Below are 22,483 nucleotides of genomic sequence, written 5' to 3'. Positions count from 1 at the left end.
ACTATTAGTTTAGGTTAATTTACTATCAGTTTAGGTTAATTTGCTATTAGTTTAGGGCTTGTCTAAGTTATATTTACGGTTAAAAACAGTCTTCCTCTGTACATGTTTTACTTCATGTAGACAGACAAAGAAATAAGTGAAAATGGTGAAGCAGTTTTTGGTGAGATTAAAGTATAGGTTCGATAAGGGAACATTTAACTCATAGAGACGTAAAAGGAGTTAGTGAAGACGAAGAAAAATGGGATTTGTTTTTTATGACGTTACAATTAATGTTAGGCTGGAGCTAGTTTAGCTTATGATTATGGTTAATAAACACTCGTCTTCTGCACATTGTCTTTTTCATGCAAACGAAGAAAAGATTAATGATGATGAAGAATAGGGAGCTAGTGTTAGAATAAGGTTCCGTTAAAATTAATGTTTATTGTAAAACACGCTTTTCTTTCATGTTGACACAGAAGAGTGAGTGAAGATAAAGAAAATGGGGTCGAATCATAGACGGAATTTGGTTAAAAATTACTGTATTCACATAAATTCAAGCGAATCAACGTGATTGAATTTATTTGTCGGTGTACGTTCTCTTTTCTTCTTATTTTTTTAGATAGAGGTCACCACTTATCAAGGCCCGAAGGCCACTCAGGAATTAGAGTTATTGCGTGTACAGTAATCAGTGAGATAGTATTGTAGTAATCATTAGTATTGGAGATTTGACAGAGTGTCTTACCTAAGGGGGCGGTTTGTCAGGAGTTTGTTTATGTTGGACTTGAAGACATCCAAGTTGCAGTCAGGTGGGAAACAGGCAAGCGGCAGAGAGATCCACTGGCGTGCAGTTCTAAGAAAGAAGCTTTGCTCATGGAATCTACGTTTGGATTTAGGCACAGATAAAGAGTGGGGAAAATTATTGACAGTAGTTTCAGCCAGACGGGTGTTTCTCGTGAAAGATTGGCGAGGGGGACGAGAGATTGGAGCTCAGACTAGCAGCTGCCATGGAAATAACGATAAAACAAAGACAGGCTCGCAACGTCTCTTCTGTGGGAGAGAGGTTGCAGGGAAGAGAAAAGGGCATCCTCTACTAAACCACGAGGTCTATTTTGTACTCTGTCAAGGCAGATGTGTCAGCAGTACTCCATCCTTGGACGGACTTGGCTTTTATACAGATAGAGCATTGCATCAGTAGTGAGATATCTTCTGGAGCGGTAGAATGATCCCACCATTTTCCCAGCGTCCTTGACAACGGATCTGATGTATGTGTTCCATTTCAGATCAGGAGTAAAGGTCAAACCCAGAAGCTTGTCTAAACATGGAGCCTCTCCAAGACGAGAGCCATCCATTTCAATTGATGCCAGATTGGGATCAGACCGTTGATGATGTAAAGATAGAAGCTTGATTTTGGATGCATTAAAAGTGGCCAGCCACCTCTTCCCCCACTGTACCACGCGCTCAAGATCAGAGGAGAGAGAATTAGAGAGAACTTTTTCATTTACGGCCTTTGATGTGTTGCCATAGATGGTCGTCTCATCAGCATAAATGTCAACGAATGATTTAAGTATGTGTTTTGGGAGATCATTAATACTGTGGGCTTCTTATTTCTGCCCATCAACCACTACTCTTATGAACCTATCGGAGAGAAATGATTTAATGATTGAGAAAACATTTCCAGTTATACCGTAGCTGGAAATCTTGTGAATTAGGCCCTTATGCCATACCTTATCGGAGGCCTTCGATATGTCAAGAGCAATTGCCCTGGAAAGGAAGCCTTTGTCAAGAGATTCACTAATCTTATAAGATATAACAGTTAGCACATCTGCTGTAAATCTTGCAGAGCGGAAACCATATTGCATGCCACTAAGAAGGTTGTTTATGTCAAGGTGGTTGACTACTTCTTTATTTAATATGTATTCCAACAACTTACTCATGACACACAGGAGACTTATTGGTTTGTACTGAGAGAGAGATGACTTTCACCTGAATTTTTAAATACAGGCCATACTGATGAGGTTTTCCAGGGTGTTGGAAAGCACTTCTCCTTAAGGCAACGCTTAAACATTTTTGTAAGTATGGGGGCAAGTTCTGGTAGGAGCTTTTTCAGCACTATAACTGGAATGCCGTCAAGCCCAGTTGCTTTACTGGAATCAAGGTTCTTGATTAGCTTGGCGACCTCACGCAATTTTTATATATATATAGCGTGCGCCTGTTATCGGAGGAAATACGGGGGGGGGGTGATGGTCTTTGTCGCATAGAGTAGAATTAACTGCAAAGTTCTTGGCAAATAGTCTGGCCTTGTCTGATGCTGACGAGATGACCTCAGGTCCATTGATGATGGTTTGGATAGAACGCACGCTTCTGTTCAGGATCCTACCGGCTATTTGCCAAAACTGGTGGGAACCAAGCCCCTGCTCAGCTACTTTGGATTTAACAGACTGAGCATATAGCTCTCTTGCATTTTTTATTACTCTTTTACAGTGGTTGCTGGCAGTCTTGAAAGCAGTTTTAGTCTCAGTACATCTATTAAGTTGGTACCTATGGAAAAAGTGATTTCTGTGCGCGATGGCAGCAGCACATTTTGGGGAGAACCATGGCTGGCTGTTAGCTTTTTGTTGGAATTTTTTGGATTGTATGAATCGATCTATGCCTACAATTAACCATTCGGTCAGGTCTGATACTATAGAGGACACATCCTTTTTAAACATGGAATGCAGAGGTAGGTCAGATATGAATATACGGAAGCTGTACCAGTCAGCCATAGAGTATCGATATACAGTACGGTGGAGAGGTACGTCTGAAGACTTATTACATTTCATTTTTATCTTAACTGCTACAACAGAGTTGTCATAGGATTTCAGAGGAGATAGAACGGAACATGAACATAGCTCAGGGGAAGTTGTGAGGAAAAGGTCTAGAAGGCTTGCATATTGACCGGTAGTATCGGGCACACGGGTGGGTTCGTGCACAATCTGAGTGAGGTCATAGGCAGTGGCAAAATCATGACAGAACCACCTCCCATCATCGGTTTTATTTGAGTGGGTCAGTCATTCCACATTATGGACAAATGTGAAAGTTAGCCGAAGGATGAGCAGACAGAATGTGGTCAATTTTCTCAGATATGCTCTTAAATATAGTAACCACACTGTTGTGGGGGCGATATTTTGCTATATATTTATTGGTGGCTACTGAAAAGTAGCCATTTGCTTTTGATATAGTCGGTTTAGTTTAGTTCGTGTTGTGGAAGTACCAAGTATGATAAAATTTGTCATCAATGAGTAAAATCCTAAATTAGAAATGTTTGACTTGATTTGATTTCAAACCAGCCTGAATTTAATTCAGTCCTTATCAAGAATGAGACAATAGATTTCATTTTGAAACGTTATTCACCTAGATAAGATATTAACCTACACACATATTTATACAGTACATATATCAGCTATATATATGTTATATAGTTGTTTCATTAAAGAGTCTTAGAGAGAGACTATTATAAGTGATGCTTTTTCTTGTGAGAGTTCTTATTAGTAATGATATGAGTCTTAGTGAGAGTTCTTGTCTTATTACATATGATGTTGTATCTTAGAGAGAGATGTGTATGTAATGACATTTTATAACACAGACATATTATAACAATACAATTTACCTTTTTGTAGAAATCACAAACACAAAGATGAGCTTTATCCAAAACACATGATGGATTTATTTTCTTACGACCGGTCGTGACTTCCCCATTAAGAACTCAAAGTTTCACATCTTAGTTTCTGAAGTGACGTCTCGCTTCAGACGTCCGCCTGTCTCTGTCTCCTCTGACTGTCTCTCTGACTGTCTCTGACTCTCTCCACGACCAACTAACTCCCACCTCCTATATTGAGAACTCCATGCATCCCGGCCACGTGAGCAAAATTCACGTGTCTCAACATGCGCGACTTTGCACGTTTTCGACATTGATTTCCCAATAACCTATTTTTCTTGTGTTGTTTCCACAAAGGAATTTAACCTACATATCTAATTTATTTAACCATATTTTATTATCCAAATTCTTTTAACAATTGAATAGTTTATTTATTATTTATTTCATCCGAATTAACAATTTACTGGACATTCCATTTAAACCTATTGTTCTTTAAAACTTATGTCCATGGTTCGATTTCTGCTTTCTCTTATTTCCATTTTAACTAATCTCTCTATTTTTATACATACATGAACAGGGGACAGCCCTTATCATGTAACATATATATATATATATATATATATATATATGCAATATATATAGCAGTACATATATATATATGTATTGCTGTATATATTGTACACACACACATATATATATGCATATATATATATTTACACAGTACGTATATATATATATATATATATATATATATATATATATATATATATATATATATATATATATACCAACATATTTAGACAATACATAATATATTTACGCACCAACAATTTATTTGTATGAAAACAAAATCAACAATTCACCGCTCTATAAAAAGAATACAATTACAATACGACTAAGTCCAAGTCCAAGTATGGTTGATATAACTTAAAGCATAACAGCAATGCAAGGGAAATAACAAAAAAAAAAAAAAATAAGTCCTTAACGATACGTTCTTACACCCTACAATATGGCTAGATCGAATCAAATTGACTTCACAGCAACAATTTCACTTAGGTTCCTCACGTATGTTTACAATAACTTTTTAGATAGAATACTAACTAGAAAGTTTTCAGGAAAACAAATACCAACAATAATCCTTCGAAAAAAATGCATGGCGATCATCATCATCAACAATATCAAATCTAAATTAAAATAATTATTAAAATAAAAATAACTAAAATAATAATTAAAAATAAAATAATTATTATCTAAAAAGTCCTAGTCGTGTTATCAAGTTAAAAAGGGATGATACAAATAGCCGAGTGCTGTTCAAACGCAGCGTCTATTAAAGATGTGCTACGAAATCTTAGCAAGTTGTTTCCAGACACGTTTTGGAACAGCAAACAAAACTAAACAAAAATCCACTTTTTCATTTGCACGATGTGAATGTTTGGAAGCGACTTCCAAAATTCTATCTTATGAATAGTTTTCATAAGCATTACTCACTAAATGAATTTATATAATCTGCCTACATTTACCAAGATTTTTGTTTAACCAATGATGTCAGCGAATTCCCAAAATATCGTTTACTCGCACCGACATTTGTATAAGGAATGCGCTCAAATTCTGTGTCGGATCGATTTTTTTGCAAGAACGTTCGGTTATTATTCGTTCGAGCGATAAGAAATAAAATTATTTCCCTTTGGGTTAAGGTTTTATATCGTTCACCAGTGTTCTGTTTGGTGTCGGCACACCTGGTATCAAAGTTTTGAATCAAGTTACTAAATAGGAATTAGATAATCTTGCGAGGAATTTAGAAGACAACGAAATCTTTGCATTAAGAGAAAATAATGACACAGTTTTGTCTACCCACTCTAATGCCTAAGATATATCGTTAAGATAAACCTTACATTTGGGAAATAACATCGGTCGTTTTAAATATTTCCGCTCAGTCTAATGAAGTAGAACGTAGTCCTTTCTTTCTAATATGTAAGGTAATGCTACGAATAGATCGAAATAACAAAATATTGTTAATAAATAAATATATATATAATATATATATATAATATATATATATATATATATATATATATATATATATATACACCTAAGTATAACATTACCTTACGTATTAGAAGGAAGGGACTACGTTCTACCTCATTAGATAGAGCGGAAAAATATGTGTGTGTATATATTTATTTTTTATTCGAAGGTAAACAGTTACATTTCGATTCTACAAACAGCCATCTGTTTCAGTCAATGAGACTTCATCAGGCGATCCTGAATTATCTGACCCCCCCATAGAAAAAAATGAGCTAGTCAAACAACCCAACAAAGGTTATAAGTTGCGAGCTCTCTAAAAAGGATAACAAGGGATAAGTCGTACTTCCACATTTTTGGAAAATCGGTAAAAATATTACTACAATTTATACCAACAGCTGGATATATAGACAATGTAAATTGTAAGTTATTAAAATTTCATCAGATCTGTAGGTTTTTTTTAGTGGTGGGGAGTTGATTTAAACTGAACACCGAGTTTCCTCAAGTCTGTTGATGAGCTAATTGTTGCGTGTCTGTCGCGTGTCAAAGAAAGTTGGAAGGTTGAGAGACGGACGGAGTTAATAAAAAAAGAAATAAAGAAATAGCGATAGAAAGACTAGTTAATAACGAGTTGAATACAGCGAAGAGTAGAAGAAAGATGGAGATAAAAAGAGATTAGAAGGGGGGTGAGAGAGAAGGAAAAAAAAAAAGAAATAGAAAAAGAGGAAGAAAAAGAAAAAATTAGAGTCTCACATATACATATACACAGCGAGACATATCTACATAATACATGCATATTCATATATATATAATATATATATATACATATATATATATAGAATATATATATACATACACATTTTGTCGGGATTATTTCACCAACAAGAAGAAGGGGGGGTATGAAAAGGCAGTAAGGGCTTGCAACGAAATGGTGACGTTGCTTACAAGCAGTTTTTTCTTTCCTTGTAAAGGTAACAATTAACTGGTAACGTTTGCCGAACAACAGTAACGAGATAATCAGTCTAAGAGACGCCAACCGACTAGCAAGCTAGGTAACTAGCTTCTTAACTAATCACTAACCCATAGTGAGACATTTCCTTTTATACGTACTTACTCTCAGTGGCGAGAATTCCAACGTGATTTCCAACGAGATTAGAATGTATATTTAACTTAGTAGGAAATAGACACCCAGTTTCTCAGTAACGGCAAAACAGCAGTTCAGTGTCTTTTCTTCCCTCCGACCCACTCCCGGTAAGTCAAATCAATTTCAATTCTTACACACATTCACCACAACAAAAAATAAGATTCCTGATTAAGGGGAATAAGACAGTCAGTTTAGACCCTTGATAGGCTGGGTCTGCCCCTTGTTAAATCTCGATGATTGCAGTTATTACAGCACCACTGTTCATCTTCTGGTGGTGCTTCTATTAGGCCCACACAGTGGAAATGAAACCAATCATCTCATGTATCACATGCTATTGGTCTAGTATCTTCTGGTCTGTTGCAGGCTGGACAGATCCAAATTATCGTGCTCTCTCTCCTTTGTGGGTCTAGGCTAACATCTTGAGAGCTTGATGGTTCCATGTCTGTTGGGTCGGGTTCTTCTGGCTGTTGAGAGAATTCTAGAAGAATGAGATGTTTGATGGAGTGCATGTCTATAGCTCCATTCCCTTTCTTCACTTTCACCATGCGTACCAAATTATCACTTCCTCGGGTTAGTTCGAGGACTTTACCTAGAGACCAAAAAGACCTAGTCTTCAGAGGACTTTTAATGAGTATTATATCTCCTGCTTTTGTCTTATCTTCAAAAGAAGAGTCGGCTAGATTCAAGGTTCTTTCTCTGAGACTCAATAAGTAGTCTTCATTCCAAAGTTTCCTAAACTTTTTCAGGCTGTCTTCCCGAGAACATAGGGTTTGAATCAAGTCCCTTCGTGCAAGCGAGTCTATGGTTTCCAGGTCCTGGTCTTCAACCCTCATTAATATTCCACGACCAACATTGGCGTTCATGAGAGAGTTTGGAATTAAAATCTCCAGCTCAGAGTCATCAGAGCTTATGTATGTCAGGGGGCGGCTGTTTACTGCCATTTGAACGTTCGACAAAATGGTTAGTAGACCAAAATAGTCTACTTTTCCTCTTCCTATAGCTTTATATAGGCACGATTTTAAGGTCTTGATAGACCTTTCCCAGCTGCCACCGTACCAAGGAGAAAACAGTTGAATAGTACAATGTTTAAGGTCGTATGAATTGAACAGTTCTTAAAGTTCATCTGCTATCATCCCGTTGTTTATAATTCTGGCAGCAGCAGTAAATGTACGGACATTATCCGAGTAAAGGTGATTGGGGATTCCATTCACGTTTGTAAATCTGACAAAGGCCTGTATGGACGATTTTACAGACACATATGGTACCAGTTCTAAATGTACTGCCCTAATGCTCATGCATGTAAAAAGGACAATGTACATTTTATAGTCGCCATCTTTCCCTTTAACATAAATATGACTTGTAAAATCCACACCAGTATGTAAAAAGGGTTTGGAAAAATTCACACGCGGAGTCGGTAGGTCGGTTGGATTAGGTGTTGAGAAGGAAACAGCATTAAACCTTTTACACTTGGAACAAGTACTAACCACATTCTTAATAGCCTGTCTGGCTTGTGGTATCCAGTAATCCGCTAATCTCACCTCCTTTAATTTCGTGGCCAAGCCTAAATGTTGACTTCTTTGATGGTACTCCCGAATAATCAATTCTGTCTGACGATGCTTTTTTCCCAATAAAACCGGATTTTGAAATTCATATGGGTGATATACAGATTTTTCAATTCTTCTCCTAAATCTTTGGGGTCCAGAAAGAGGTTCAGATCCTTTACCAACTTGGGCACGTTATTTCCTTCAGGAATTAATAAAAATCCTATTCTGCTGAAGAAGATTGTTTCTGCATTGTCTTAATCAGGTAGGTATTTGCCTGTAACTTGGGATCCATCACACGCTTTTTTAATCTGTTAACAAACTCAAAGATCAATGAAGTTACACTAATCAATTTACCAAGGCTGGAAAATCTCTCCAGCTCGACTACAGAAATAGCGACTTCATTCTCCGTTACATAATTCACCGAGGGACAAATCTGCCCCATCTGAGCCTTAAAAAGGCAACCCAATTGATCATGGTGCCAGGAGGATTCTTCCTGCCTTATCCATGCAGGCCCCTCATACCAAAGAGGAAGGTTTTATTTAAATCTGTTAATAGTTAGGCCTCTGGTGAGGAAATCAGCCGGATTGTTAGCCGTGGGAACATACCTAAAATTCACTTTTATATCAAGATCAGTTTTAATGTTCTCCATCATTTGAGTTATATCATGTAATCTATGTCTACAAATATATTTTTTGTTTGGACAAAATCAGCAAAAACGCAAGACAGAACTACTTGGGCATCTGCAATCACATAAATATTTTTCACAGTAATGTCCTTTAGGGACTGTTTAATAAAAGGGAAACATTTCACAGCCAAAAACACAGATAAAAGTTCCAACCTTGGGAGGGATCTTCCTTGTAAAGAAGCCATTTTTGCTTTTGCAAATACCAAGGATGATTTTCCATCCTGTACTGCATACACTGTAAACCCATATGCGCATCACAAAAGAGAAATAATTTTGTGTCCTTTCCTTCATCTAAAACTGTCATCGAAAAGGATACAGAGTCAATTGTCGACAGGTCACTTGCCAGTGTTTTCCAAACAGAACACATGTTTTGAGGAACAGGATCATCCCAATTCAGCTTTAGTTTCCAAAGTTCTCTCATCAATAAACGACCCCGCACTGTTACAGGTAAATAAAGGGACAAAGGATCAAATACCTTTGAGGTCTCGGACAATATTTTTCTCTTGGTTGATGCTTCCACGTCGCATGATAGTGGTGGGACCCTTATGGCATCTTGCACAGGGTCGTATAAATAAACCAAGACTTTTTCACAACCAGAATCGAATGCTGATAAGGTTCCATCAGCCTCCATTTTCTTCTTGAGCGCTACACAGTTAGAATTATACGATTAAAATTTCCTTCGTGTAGACGCTCTCTCACAGAGGTATACAAGGCAGATAGGATTTCAGGATTATTCCCAGTTTTAACTAGGTTTTCAACATAAAAATTAGACTTTAATGCTTCTGAACACTCATCCAAAGGACATTTGTCAGCATGGAACTTTAACACATTATTCAAAATAAAAGGGTCTGCATTGAAACCAAATATTATGGTTTTGTAACGGTAGCAATGCAAGTTTTCACCTTTCTTTAAAAAGAAACAAAATCGATTCCGATCTTTTTCGGATTCCAATCGAATCATCAGAAATGCTTTTCTGATGTCGGCCAACAAAACATATTTGTTTGTTCTGAAACAGATTATCAGTTCTAGCATATCAGTCATCAAATTTATGCCTGGATATGCTGCTTCGTTTAATGACACAGAACCCTTTTGCTTATCAGAACAATTAAAAACTGGTCTTATCTTTGTAGTTGTCTGGTCAGTTAATTTTAACACAGGTCTATAGGGAATCCATGTATAGTCTTTAAAATTTTTACGGGGTACAATTATTTCTTCAATAATACCTTCGTCTTCTTGCTGTTGAAAAACTTGAAGATATTGGTCATACAACTTTTTCTTCTCAAGATCCTTTGTTACTTTATCCAGAATCCGTAAAGATGCACTATAATTAGAAGGAACAAATTTCAATTTGTCCTCATACCACTGAAGACACACATGATATAAACCATCTTTAAATGTGATGGAATCTTTAAACTGTTTCACCTTCTCTTCATCCAATGTGGAGAACTTTTCGTCAGTAGGTAATCCAATTGATTCGAGATTAAACATGTTCTCCTACCCTTGTTCAACGTTACAGTCTTTAAATCAATTATTTAGAGGGTCGGGATAACATTCCTCCGGGTGAATTACATAGTTGATTCTGGAAGTCTTAAGTGATGGCATTCCAGCCAAAACTTCTGCATCATTTACTTTTGTTTCTTTTCGTTTCTTGATCTAGCATTCAAAGAGAAAAGGGTTAACATTTCCGAAGGAGATCAATCCTTTTTGTGTTTCTAAAGCAGCTCCATAAAAAAGGAATCACCTTTAGGGGTTCTAGGTACTGGATTGCCTCAATCCCTAGCAACCCATCTATAGTCAATAAAGTTTTCTTGTCATAAAAATGAGCGGCCAGTGTACGATTCTTCAGATTTCTAAGCATCTGGGGGAGGCTTTCCAGATTATAAGACAAATTTAATTTTGTCGCCAGAATTGGAAGGGTATGGGTTTTGCCAGTGAACAAATTTAAATTGAAAAAGATTTCTTTAAACATTTTAGGACTTGTGCCTAAAAAAGTTTTCACATCTATAGTTCTATCCTTTGCTAATGAGAAGCAATTCAGTTTTTTTTTGAAATTGAATAGTCCAGGTAAGTCTGCCGGTGTCTAACAAGCAGTTAACTTTTGCTTCCTTATCCCCTTTTTTCACAATAATTCCAATTATAGGAGACGGGAAAGCGTTATCACAGTCTTTAGTGCGTAGGCATGTATCAATATGCATATTACTAGTAACAGAAGAACACATGGCAGTCACGTGTCCCTTAGATTTACAACGAAGACAACAAACTTTTCTAGATGCCTTCAATGGACACATATTTCCTAAGTGGGATTTTTTAATACAACGAAAGCAGAGGCGTAGCTCTCGACACCTGTTTATTCTGGCCTCATGGGTTGTATAATTATTACAGTTGTCAGACAAATGTTCACTCGATTTACAAAAATCACATTTGGTCTCTGTTATCAGTTTTGTGTTGAAAGTCTCGAGAGATGAGGATTAAGTTGGTGTTTTAAACTTAGGTTGCGGCCTAGGTTTCACTGTCACCTTAGCAGGTGTTCTTTGCAACAAGGACTTCTTTGACTATTCTCGGGGTCTCCTTCAACAACACAGACAATGAGGGATAGTAACTGCCAGAAATTCGCAGAAGTTCTACTTTTATTGCTGGTGGGATCTTCGCAAACAATACTTGCGATATTATAATTGCTCCGGCCGACCCTATCATCATACAAATCGCAATTGTATGAAGCCCTTAATTCCCACATATCAGCCTGGGTCTTCACAATAAAATTTTTCAATTTCTCCAGATTCCCAGGATTATCCAACTGAAAGTCCAGTATTCCCTGTATAATCTCACCTCTTATTTCTTCCTCGTCCACATATTGGTCCTTTAAAAGTTTCAGGGCCATCAGGTAACTTTCTTTAGATGGAGAAAGGTGATCTATCAGTTGGAGAGCTCTGCCTTCTAATGAACATCTTAAAAAATACAGTTTTTCCGTGTCCGAGGTAATGGACCTGGCACAATTTTCAAATTTTACCAAAAAGTCCTTAAAACTCCTTTTGTCTTTTTTACAGTCATTTTCGTTGAAGTGAGGTCCCTTCAACTTTATTTTAAATGGCTCCACAGAATATGATGATTGGGCTGCCAATTTGGAAGGTGAAGATCTCTTATCAGTGTTCACCAGGTTCTCTTGCTTAGGAATCGAGTCAATATCTCCATCCAATGAGGTGACCGCTGGGGTCTCGCCTTGCTTAGTCTCTCGCAGTAAACTTATCCTTCGTCTGACATCGTATTTAAAGCGAAAGGAGGCAGTACTTAAGCTGGCCAGGGATTCTGTATCTCCTTCTTTAGCATAAATCTCCTCCATACCAAATGAAACGGCTTCCAACTCTTCCATCCATTCCTCAATTTCCCTCTTGAAACGAGAAAGCACTTCCGCAGGACTCTTTTCTTTTTCTAGTCCTTCTAGAGTAGTCAGCACATTTCTTTGCAGAAGTTTCCATTTAAGATCAAGCTCTTCCGTAGAGACTGAATCCCCCATGTTACAATTAAGGCAAAAAAAATCAAATACTAGAATAATTCAATTCTAGAAGAGGGGTAATAAAGTGCGTTGCAATTTTGTCGGGATTATTTCACTTACAAGAAGAGGGGGGGGGGTAAGAAAAGGCAGTAAGGGCTTGCAACGAAATGGTGACGTTGCTTACAAACAGTCTTTTCTTTCCTTGTAAAGGTAACAATTAACTGGTAACGTTTGCCGAACAACAGTAACGAGGTAATCAGTCTAAGAGACGCCAACCGACTAGCAAGCTAGGCAACTAGCTTCTTAACTAATCACTAACCCGTAGTGAGATAACTCCTTTTATACATACTAATTCTCAATGGCGAGAATTCCAACGTGATTTCCAACGAGATTAGAATGTCTATTTAACTTAGTAAGAAATAAACACCCAGTTTCTCAGTAACGGCAAAACAGCAGTTCAGTGTCTTTTCTTCCCTCCGACCCACCCCCGGTAAGTTAAATCAATTTCAATTCTTACAATATATATATATATATATATATATATATATATATATATATATATATATATATATATATATACACACAAACATATACGCACTTACATACACATAAACAAACATACGTACACAAATACTCTCATACACACCCATATATATACATTGTAAGTAAATAATTTAAAAATATTAAATTGATACACTTAAGTTATTAGTTAATGCATTATATTTAACTTTATTATCAAAGATCGTTATAGAGTTATTATGAGGATTTTAAAATTATATCAGTGTACATATAAACGCACACACACATATACACTCACACACACACACGCACATACGGATATAAAAATGGGCACCTGCCCGCTTTTATTATTCCTATCATTTTCAAAATTATTAAAGCAATTAACAATATTATCGTATTATTGGATGCGTTATAAAAGGTGTTATATTATTATATGTGAAATATAAGATGTTAATTTTCCAGGTGATAAATTGAGTTGATATTGATTTAAATTAGATTTATATTGCTTTTGCGGAGTTAGATAACGTGCATATATAATCACGGGTGTAAAGTGTCGATCAAAATAAGTGACTTCCTAATTTGAATGTTCGCTATTTGGTACATATTAGATTAAAAGTATAGGGAGATAACTTTTATTTAATTTAATGCTAGTTATGTCCCTTTTATTTACCTGTAGAAATAAATTCGAATGGGGGGGACCCCGGTTTAGTTTATGACTAGAAAATTCAAGAGCTGGAGATTTATACTATACCTGATAAATAATGGAAAACTGCACATGTACACATGCATATACTTAACATACATTTACATAAATATACACATACATATGCATACGCAGCTACACATACAGACCTATAGACATATAAACAATAGGAGAATGAATAAAAATACAATAGAACCATTAGTTTTGATGATCATTTTTCTTCTTCCCAACTCATATATATATATATATATATATATATATATATATATATATATATATATATATATATATATATATATATATATACAAGAATAAAAAAGCATTGGAAATGCAAAAGGATATAGGGATGGTATGACAAAAAGTATACAAACAAGATAGCTATGAATGGCTAGGCACATGGAAATAGAATTGCATCCAAAGTATAGTCCTATAGCTTTTCTCCAATCTTCATTCCGTGCCATCATTACGGTTGTAAAAAGCTATAGGGCTATACTTTGGATGCAATTCTATTTCCATGTGCCTAGCCATTCAAAGCTATCTTGTTTGTATACTTTTTGTGCATACCATCCCTATATCCTTTTGCATTTACAATGCTTTTTTATTCTTGTTAATTAGTATTTTTACTTACAGTCTTATTTTTAAACTTACATTCATGATAGTATTGTCTTTTTTAGGAGGCGGCTCATTGCCGCCTCCGTTAGTAGCAGGTCGCTTCCTGCTGGGTTTTACGCCTTTGGGTTTTGGGCCTTAGGAGTTGCCTCTTGGTCCTCCATCGGTTCTATATTACATAGAGAGTGCTACCGCCTCTCTGATAAAACAGTTAGAGTATTATAAAGTTCTAAAATGTTCATACCTTCACTATTAAATTTTTCTTGGTTCATTCTTTGGCGTTTTGGCAAAGATTTGGCAGTTTTTGATATTTATATTTATAATAGTTTGTGCATGAGGCAGCTTTTTTCCCCTTGGGATCCCTATTATACCGTGCTTTTGAGTCAGCACGTGAGGCAGCCTTCTTTTTTTCTGGTTCTTTGTTATAAAGAGCACGTGAGGCAGCCTTCTTTTTTCTGGTTCTTTGTTATAAAGAGCACGTGAGGCAGCCTTCTTTTTTCTGGTTCTCTGTTATAAAGAGCACGTGAGGCAGCCTTCTTTTTTTCTGGTTCTTTGGTATAAAGAGCACGTGAGGCAGCTTTTTTCCCTCGGAATCCCTGTTATACCGTGCTTTTGAGTCAGCACGTGAGGCAGCCTTCTTTTTTCTGGTTCTTTGTTATAAAGAGCACGGGAGGCAGCTTTTTCTCCTCAGAATCCCTGTTATACAGTGCTTTTGAGTCAGCACGTGAGGCAGCCTTCTTTTTTTCTGGTTCTTTGTTATAAAGAGCACGTGGGGCAGTTTTTTCCCCTCGGGATCGCTGTTATACCGTGCTTTTGAGTCAGCACGTGAGGCAGCTTTCTTTGCCTCAGGATTTGCATGATACTTAATTTTTATTATTTCAGCATTTTTCTGATAGTATTCTTTTTGCTCAGATAATACCTTGACTTGGTTTTTTTCATAGTCTATATTTCTCTGAGCTTTTTTACTACGTGCTGACTTTGGCATTTTTTATTAAATGTAAACATATAACACTTATGTGTATCTTACTATAATATCACTTATCTTATAGCAAGACAACTCTCGTAGAATTGAGATACTGCCCCGTCACCAATAGTTAAAGTGTGGAACGGTATATACACCAATAGTGTAGTTGTTATCTTTATATGAAGTCCTAATCAGTGACAGTGTGAGGTTACTTGGTTAATTTATTGTAGTTTATTTTAGAAAACTTACTTGTTTTTATTAGTAGATTGTGTATAGTAGCCACAATATCTAGTTATTTTTGTGGCTAGGACTTGGATTTTGATTCTTTTTGGTCAGCTTCCAGTGAGTTCTTAGAAGATGACTTTCTTGTAGTTTCTTTTGCGGTTAATTAAACTTATTTCCTTTGGCGTTTGGTGAGTTCTTAGAAGAACTGGTCTGATCTACTTTTCTTAGCGAGCGAAGAGATTCAGCTGCATTTAACAATGGTTGCTATTGTGTATTTTTGCGCATGCGTGAGAATTTCAAGTTTTCCCCTTATTTTTCAATAGTTTGACAGTAGTCATGTGTCTTTCTGCCAAGAGCGACAGACGTCAGTGTTAGCCGTGATCGTCTAGAGGTTAGGACCCCCACGTTGTGGCCGTGCTAACCTAGGTTCGAATCCTGGTCACAGCATTGACATTTTGTACATATTTTACAGTCCAAAATCTGAAGAATTATTTGTTTTTATAACATTGTTTTTTGACGTCGTACTTGCTGATAGGTTACTCTTATAACAATTTTGATCAACTGAGATAAAGATTTCGTGGTTTCATTAACGCTGGTGGGTTACTGTTTAAAGAAAACACCTTAACGTTCATCTCAAATATTCAGCGTCCAAGAAATATAGGCCACTGGCAAACTGGAACGTCTGTGAGCATCCGGTGTATTATTTGGAGCTGTCCCTTTTGAGAGAAGTTCCGTGTTCGAAGTGGTCTGTCTACATTGGGTATATAGTGTTTAAAACTTGTTATTACACGTAATCTTATTTAATTATGGAGTTAGCTAAAAAGCGATGGGTCACTGCACTTCTCCGTGTAAAGAGCAGTCGATTGATGCTTGAACTGTTGTCAGAGACCGTTCGTACACCGAGATACATCGTCTCAAAAGAAAGAAGAAAGCAGAAGAAGAAAGAAGAAAGAAGAACAATTGGCCATTTTTGTACACTTTTTTTTGTTGCTCTCTTTTGACATTTTAACCGACGTTCTGACACTCGCTGGATTCGTAAGACACTTTTCTGTAAGAATATGTGCTTTTTGAAACTTCTAAGTTGATTTTAGTTGAGATTTGGATAGTTTAATTTTGTAGGCGTATATAGGCGTGTACGGGCCATCCCTATATAGAGAGTGCTACCGCCTCTCTGATATATATATATATATATATATATATATATATATATATATATATATATATATATATATATTACTTGTTTATTGTTATATAAACATGCTCACATCCCGCTGCTACAAATAGCCACTTGTTTCAATCAAGCAACATATATCATCAGGCAGCGACTTGACTATTCAAAAGTTCAATGAATAAACTAATAATAATAAAATAAAGATTTATTCATTAAACTTTTGAATAGTCAAGTCGCTGCCTGATTATATCTGTTGTTTGATTGAAACAAGTGGCTATTTTTAGCAGCGGGATGTGAGCATGTTTATAAAACAATAAACAAGTATTATCAGCTCTTTTTATTGAGCACTATCTAACAACCTCGTTCAATTCATTAGTCCATTACTTTTGAATAAATAAACCCGAGTATATATATATATATATATATATATATATATATATATATATATATATATATATATATATATATATATATGCAGTTATAAAAATTGAAACAAATATTTAAGCGACGAAAAGTACATAATTAATATACTTGTTGAGATGCATATATAACCTGAAAAGTAATTAGATTAGGTTGGAGGGAGGGATTGGTATAGTTATGTGTACGTTTGCAAAAAAAAAAAAAAAAAAAAAAAAAAAACAGAGATATAGGCATGTGTTGACATAAATTTTGTGCAGAATTCACAGGATACACACATATAACATATAAAACAGATATGTACACATATTAAGGAGTCTCTGAAATAAAATTATTTTTTACTTACAAGTAATGAACTGTCTTGAAAAACAAAACAATACTCGCATGCATATGTCTCAGTTTCTGTATTAATTAAAATGTAATATTTATGCGTATTTTACGACCGGGCAATGCCGGTCGATCTGCTTGTTAATATAAAAAAGAAAAGCTATTCCTTGCATATTCCAAAGACATAATGATTTTATTGACACAGGCTGAATCGTACTGTTTTTCATTTACTTAATCATATGTTACCTATTTTCGTAAAAAAACAAACTATTAATCTTTATAATAAAATATGTATGGCATAATCGCGTTGACACTCGTTAGATCACCGAAGTTAAGCAACCTTGAGCCTAGTTAGTACCAGATGGATGACCATTTAGGAATTCTAGTCACTGTATGAGCTCTCCGCTTATCTCGGCATTTGTTTCTAGTCATCCTGTACACACACTTCACTTGCCACTGGTATTTAGCAATGTCAAATCAGGAGAGGTGTAATTGGAGATTGCGCACCCCCTACCACAAAAATTTCACGCGCAGGCACCTCTACGTGGGTATCCATAGTCTGTTAAAGACTGAAGGAGCCTGTAATATGTAATATAAGAAAGTAAGGTCGTTGTTTCACTGTAAGCAATTTACGTGACAAAACAAGATTCATGCATAAATGATGGCTAACATTTTCGTTAACGTAAATAGATGAGAAATTCCACGAATTTCCCACGTGTATTTGCATGAAAATAAGTTACGCCAGTAAAACCTAATGTTATAGGAAATTAGTTGATTAAATTGTGCTCATGCATATATTGTTTTTACCAAACAAACATAGTCCATATTTGTTTGTTTTTTGTTTTGATGTCACATAGAATCTCTGCACACTCTAAGTAAACACACTAAAAAGTAAACAGCAAGCATTATCATGCTGTATGGTATATAAAGACAATAATTAAGAAAATAATTAAGACAATAAAATTGTATGTAAACTTGCCATTTTCCCATATAAGAATATGATATATATTTCAATTTAGTTAGAAAAAAAATGACTATTTTCTCGAAAATTGAGTATTTATTTTCCTAAACAAATAATTTAATAAATATTTTAATTCAAATAAAATATTTGCATTGTTCATAGAAAATTGGACATATATGTATTATAAAGGAATATGCAATATGTTCTGAAACTACACATCATCTGTTCTCATTCAGTAAAAGAGAAATTCATCGCAACTAGAGTGCTGACGTTTTTAGTTTGGATTCCAGCTCAAGGCACTGAAGTCATTTTATCACTTTTTAAATAATGTTTATATATTGGATACAATATAATATGTAATAATTGAATCTATAATAATAAATACGAAATTTGTCTCAATTAAAATATTATACTAAAGCATATTTTACATGACTTATACTTACGTAATATTTACGTAAAAAGGTTATAGTAAACTCAAACCTCTTTCTCTATATATTTATGTATGCGCATATATATCTGTTTAAAAAAAATTGCCTACCAAACTCCTCTGTCTGTTTTATATCTACAGACAAGAAAATTAATATGCAGCGTATTCGAAGTCATGCGAAAAGAAAGAAAAATTGATAATACATATTAAAATTATATACACAAATTTGACGGAAATGCCAAAACAAGTATTCGGAATATTTAAGTAAATCGCTTATCAAACGAAAACACTCCATGTTATTTAACAATGTCTGCCTAAATAAAATATGCTGCGTAAATACGAAATATAAGTGCATACTTATCTCATTTTTTCCGAAAAATCATATATATATATATACGAATATAACTATAACATTGTTTCAATATTTTTTAGTTCTACTAACACTAATGTTTCATGCTTATGAACGCAGCAGTGCAGTAAGTGTTAATTAGTGCTGATTCGGACATTCAGGCGTAGGAAACAAAGTCAGCGTTTGTGTCGTAAGTGGTTTTTTTTACCGCTTGGTCACTAGAAATTAACCTTTGAATTGAAGTGCATTTAAATAACTAAGTAGCCATGTAAGAGAGGATTATGTACAGTAGAACCTTGGGATACGGTGATCCTAGGATAGGGTTTTTCAGGCTACGATGTGGAATAAGATGTTTTATCCGGCTCCTGGTTACGATATTTCCTATTTTTTATAATGCTATTTGATTATATACATGTGTATTATATACGGTATTGTATTTTTTTACTAATTTTTTACGACATATCCCGGGGTTCATCTATCTATCTATCTATCTATCTATCTATCTATCTATCTATCTATCTACCTATCTCTCTCTCTCTATATATATATATATATATATATATACATATGTGTGTGTGTGCGTGTGTGTGTGCGTGTGTGTGTGTGTGCGTGTGTGTGTGTGTTTGTGGATTTATGTTATGCGACAAATATTGAAATAATAGAATTGCATAAAGAAAAAAAGCAGAAAACTGTGTTGTAATTTAACGGAAGTCTATCATTATTCAGAATATAGTTTAAACGTTACAAAGTAAACTCGAGAAAGCATTGTCATGCGGTGCGCAAAATCTTGACGAGCTAAAAGCCGATGAAAACAATTGGCTTATTTCCGATATTTTCAGTTGAAACTTACAATAGGCATTATTGGTCGGCTTCAGTTTAACATCTGGTGCTGATCTCCATCTTTCGCGGTTTAAATAAATGTAATTATTTCTATCCAAGATAAGTCGCTTTAAAGCATGTTTTAAATTGTACAGACATCATCAGCTGTTTAATTAAATATATACACATACAGACGTATGGTTATTAACACATGCACACTAGTATATATATATATATATATATATATATATATATATATATATATATATATATATATATATATATACCGATGATTGCTTCAGCTTTGTAGATGATTGCCGTCCTGCCCAACAAAATCCCTACCATCAGCCTCCCCTTCCAGTTCATCTCGTATTACCACGTAAGTGGCTTTTCAAACCAGCAACTGACTAACATGGACTAAAGCAAAGATGACACATAAAGTCGAGTGTCTGCATCGGGTTAATTGGACCGTTATGCAGTATAGTGTCCAAATACACAATATGTATATATGTGTATAGCTGCTCTGATGAGTTGCGATACAACGAAACAGTACTGTATGTAGATGACTATATTTTGGGGTTGAGCACTGTCGTAAATGTATCCCATCTTCTGCTTATTTGGCTATTAAGCGAGACACGCTGTTTTTTGGTATGTATATAAATTAGCAGTGCGAGTACTGTAAAAGCGATGGGCAAATGTTTATTTAATGGTCATTTGATGAGAATATATATATGGGATGTAAAGTTTGTAACAGTATACTCATATAACTATATAACACTTAATAGTTTATTATTCAAGATTTGAGATATTTATGAGGTATATGAGTACCGATCCATGGTCCAGTGGTTAGAACAGCGCGATGGTTCAATCCAGGCTAGGGAAAGGTTCTAGTCTAGCCGCACTGATGTGTTGTGATACAATACAAATACTACATACAGTACTGTATGTAGATGAATATATATCTGCGTGTATGCACACACACACACACACACACACACACACACACACACACACACACATATATGGTTAGAGCTGCCGACTATCAACACGACTTTTGTAGACGGTGTAGGTTCTATCCATGACTGGGGGCAGGTGCATGTCTAGCCGCGCTAATGAATTGTGATACAACGAAACAGTACTGTATGTGGATGACTTAAGCACTTTGTAAATATATTTTCACCTGACGCGTATTTAAGCAATTAAGCGAAGCCCACTATTAGTGTTTTTGTAAAAAAAAAAAAAAAAAAAAAAAATAATAGTTTGAGCACTGTATAGACACCTGAGGAGAAATATTTGCGGGCACTGATTCGTAGTTCGATGGTTAGCGCTACCCACTGTCAACATGACGGTTGTAGGTTCGATCCACGACTAGGGAAAGGTTTATATCTAGCTGCACTGATGTGTTGTGATACAATGAAACAGTACTGCATGTGGATGACTATAGACATATATGAGCAATTTACCAAGCATGATAGATGATGATATTTATTCGATGCTGGGTTTCGGAATTTTTAGATGAGGATTGATAATTTCTATATTTAGATTATTCGTTCATATATTAACCACGTTTAAAATTATTCTCACTTCGTTTCAGTCGCTGTAAAATACGGATATCATTGCCGATTAATAATCAGTTCTAAATGACAGTTTTGTAAGTGTTGATGATTCATCTTAAATACGACTGATAATATGAATACAATAATGAATTATTTAAGACTGGTAACCAATAAATGATTATGGAACAACTGTCAACTATACTCTTGGATTAAATAAATAAGTCAGTTCTAAATTTCAAGTACATTTGTTTGACTCGCTGATTCCGAGTTTGGCAAGACAAACCTGGAGAATGTCCAATTATGACCTCTGTGGAAAAGTTGTGAAAATTATATGAAACATAAAAATAGTAGTAAGAAAAATATAAAGAATACATCTTAGTTGCTATTATACGTGCTCTTGCATTTCATGTGTGGTTGTGCTATTTGGTTAGTAAGTTTTTAAATAGTATTTTATTGATATGTCACATTAAATTTCAAATAAGATTTACGTTAGTGCGACCCGTAAAAATTAGAAATGGCTTTGGGTTGGTATTTCACCCTTATATTTTAAATATTATTTACATCAGTGTCCCACGCTTTATATATGAATAGTATTTCCGTAAATATGTAACTCTTTGTTGCTGGTTCCGAATTGTATTTGAGACATCATTTTTGGCGAAGCGTCACATTTATGTTTGGAATGCTATTTACTTATGTTTACTTGACGTTGAAATAGCATTTCCATACGTGCATTATATGTTGTTTGCTTTACGTTTCTTTGTAAAATCTGTAATAGTATATTTCTATAACTATATAACACTTAATAGTTTATTATTCAAGATTTGACATATTTATGTCGATGTATACGGATAAAGTGTGAAAAAAAATTAAAGACGTGTTACACTTGTAGTTTGAAATGTTATGTACGTTCGTGTAACACGTTTAAGCTTATACTATCG

The 22,483-nt window shown here is 35.2% G+C and overlaps 2 protein-coding genes across 2 annotated transcripts; both read right to left on the bottom strand.

Annotated features, from left to right (window-relative positions):
* Positions 1-7,096: 7,096 nt before the first annotated feature.
* On the bottom strand, positions 7,097-7,720 carry LOC145286495 (uncharacterized). The gene has a single exon (XM_080135397.1). The coding sequence runs from the start codon at positions 7,718-7,720 to the stop codon at positions 7,097-7,099; it is 624 nt and encodes a 207-aa protein (XP_079991523.1).
* A 1,933-nt stretch (positions 7,721-9,653) lies between these two features.
* Positions 9,654-10,496, bottom strand: LOC145286494 (uncharacterized). Its single transcript, XM_080135396.1, has one exon. The coding sequence runs from the start codon at positions 10,494-10,496 to the stop codon at positions 9,654-9,656; it is 843 nt and encodes a 280-aa protein (XP_079991522.1).
* Positions 10,497-22,483: the final 11,987 nt, after the last annotated feature.

Source organism: Euprymna scolopes, chromosome 10 (genome assembly GCF_053919585.1).
Source record: "Euprymna scolopes isolate OS-2025 chromosome 10, ASM5391958v1, whole genome shotgun sequence".
NCBI lineage: Eukaryota > Metazoa > Mollusca > Cephalopoda > Sepiida > Sepiolidae > Euprymna > Euprymna scolopes.
This window is presented reverse-complemented; position numbering and strand designations above follow the sequence as displayed.

Bases quoted from the DNA above. Each gene is read 5' to 3' on its own strand.
- LOC145286495 (XM_080135397.1), bottom strand. From the start codon at position 7,720: ATGGCAGTAAACAGCCGCCCCCTGACATACATAAGCTCTGATGACTCT.
- LOC145286494 (XM_080135396.1), bottom strand. From the start codon at position 10,496: ATGTTTAATCTCGAATCAATTGGATTACCTACTGACGAAAAGTTCTCC.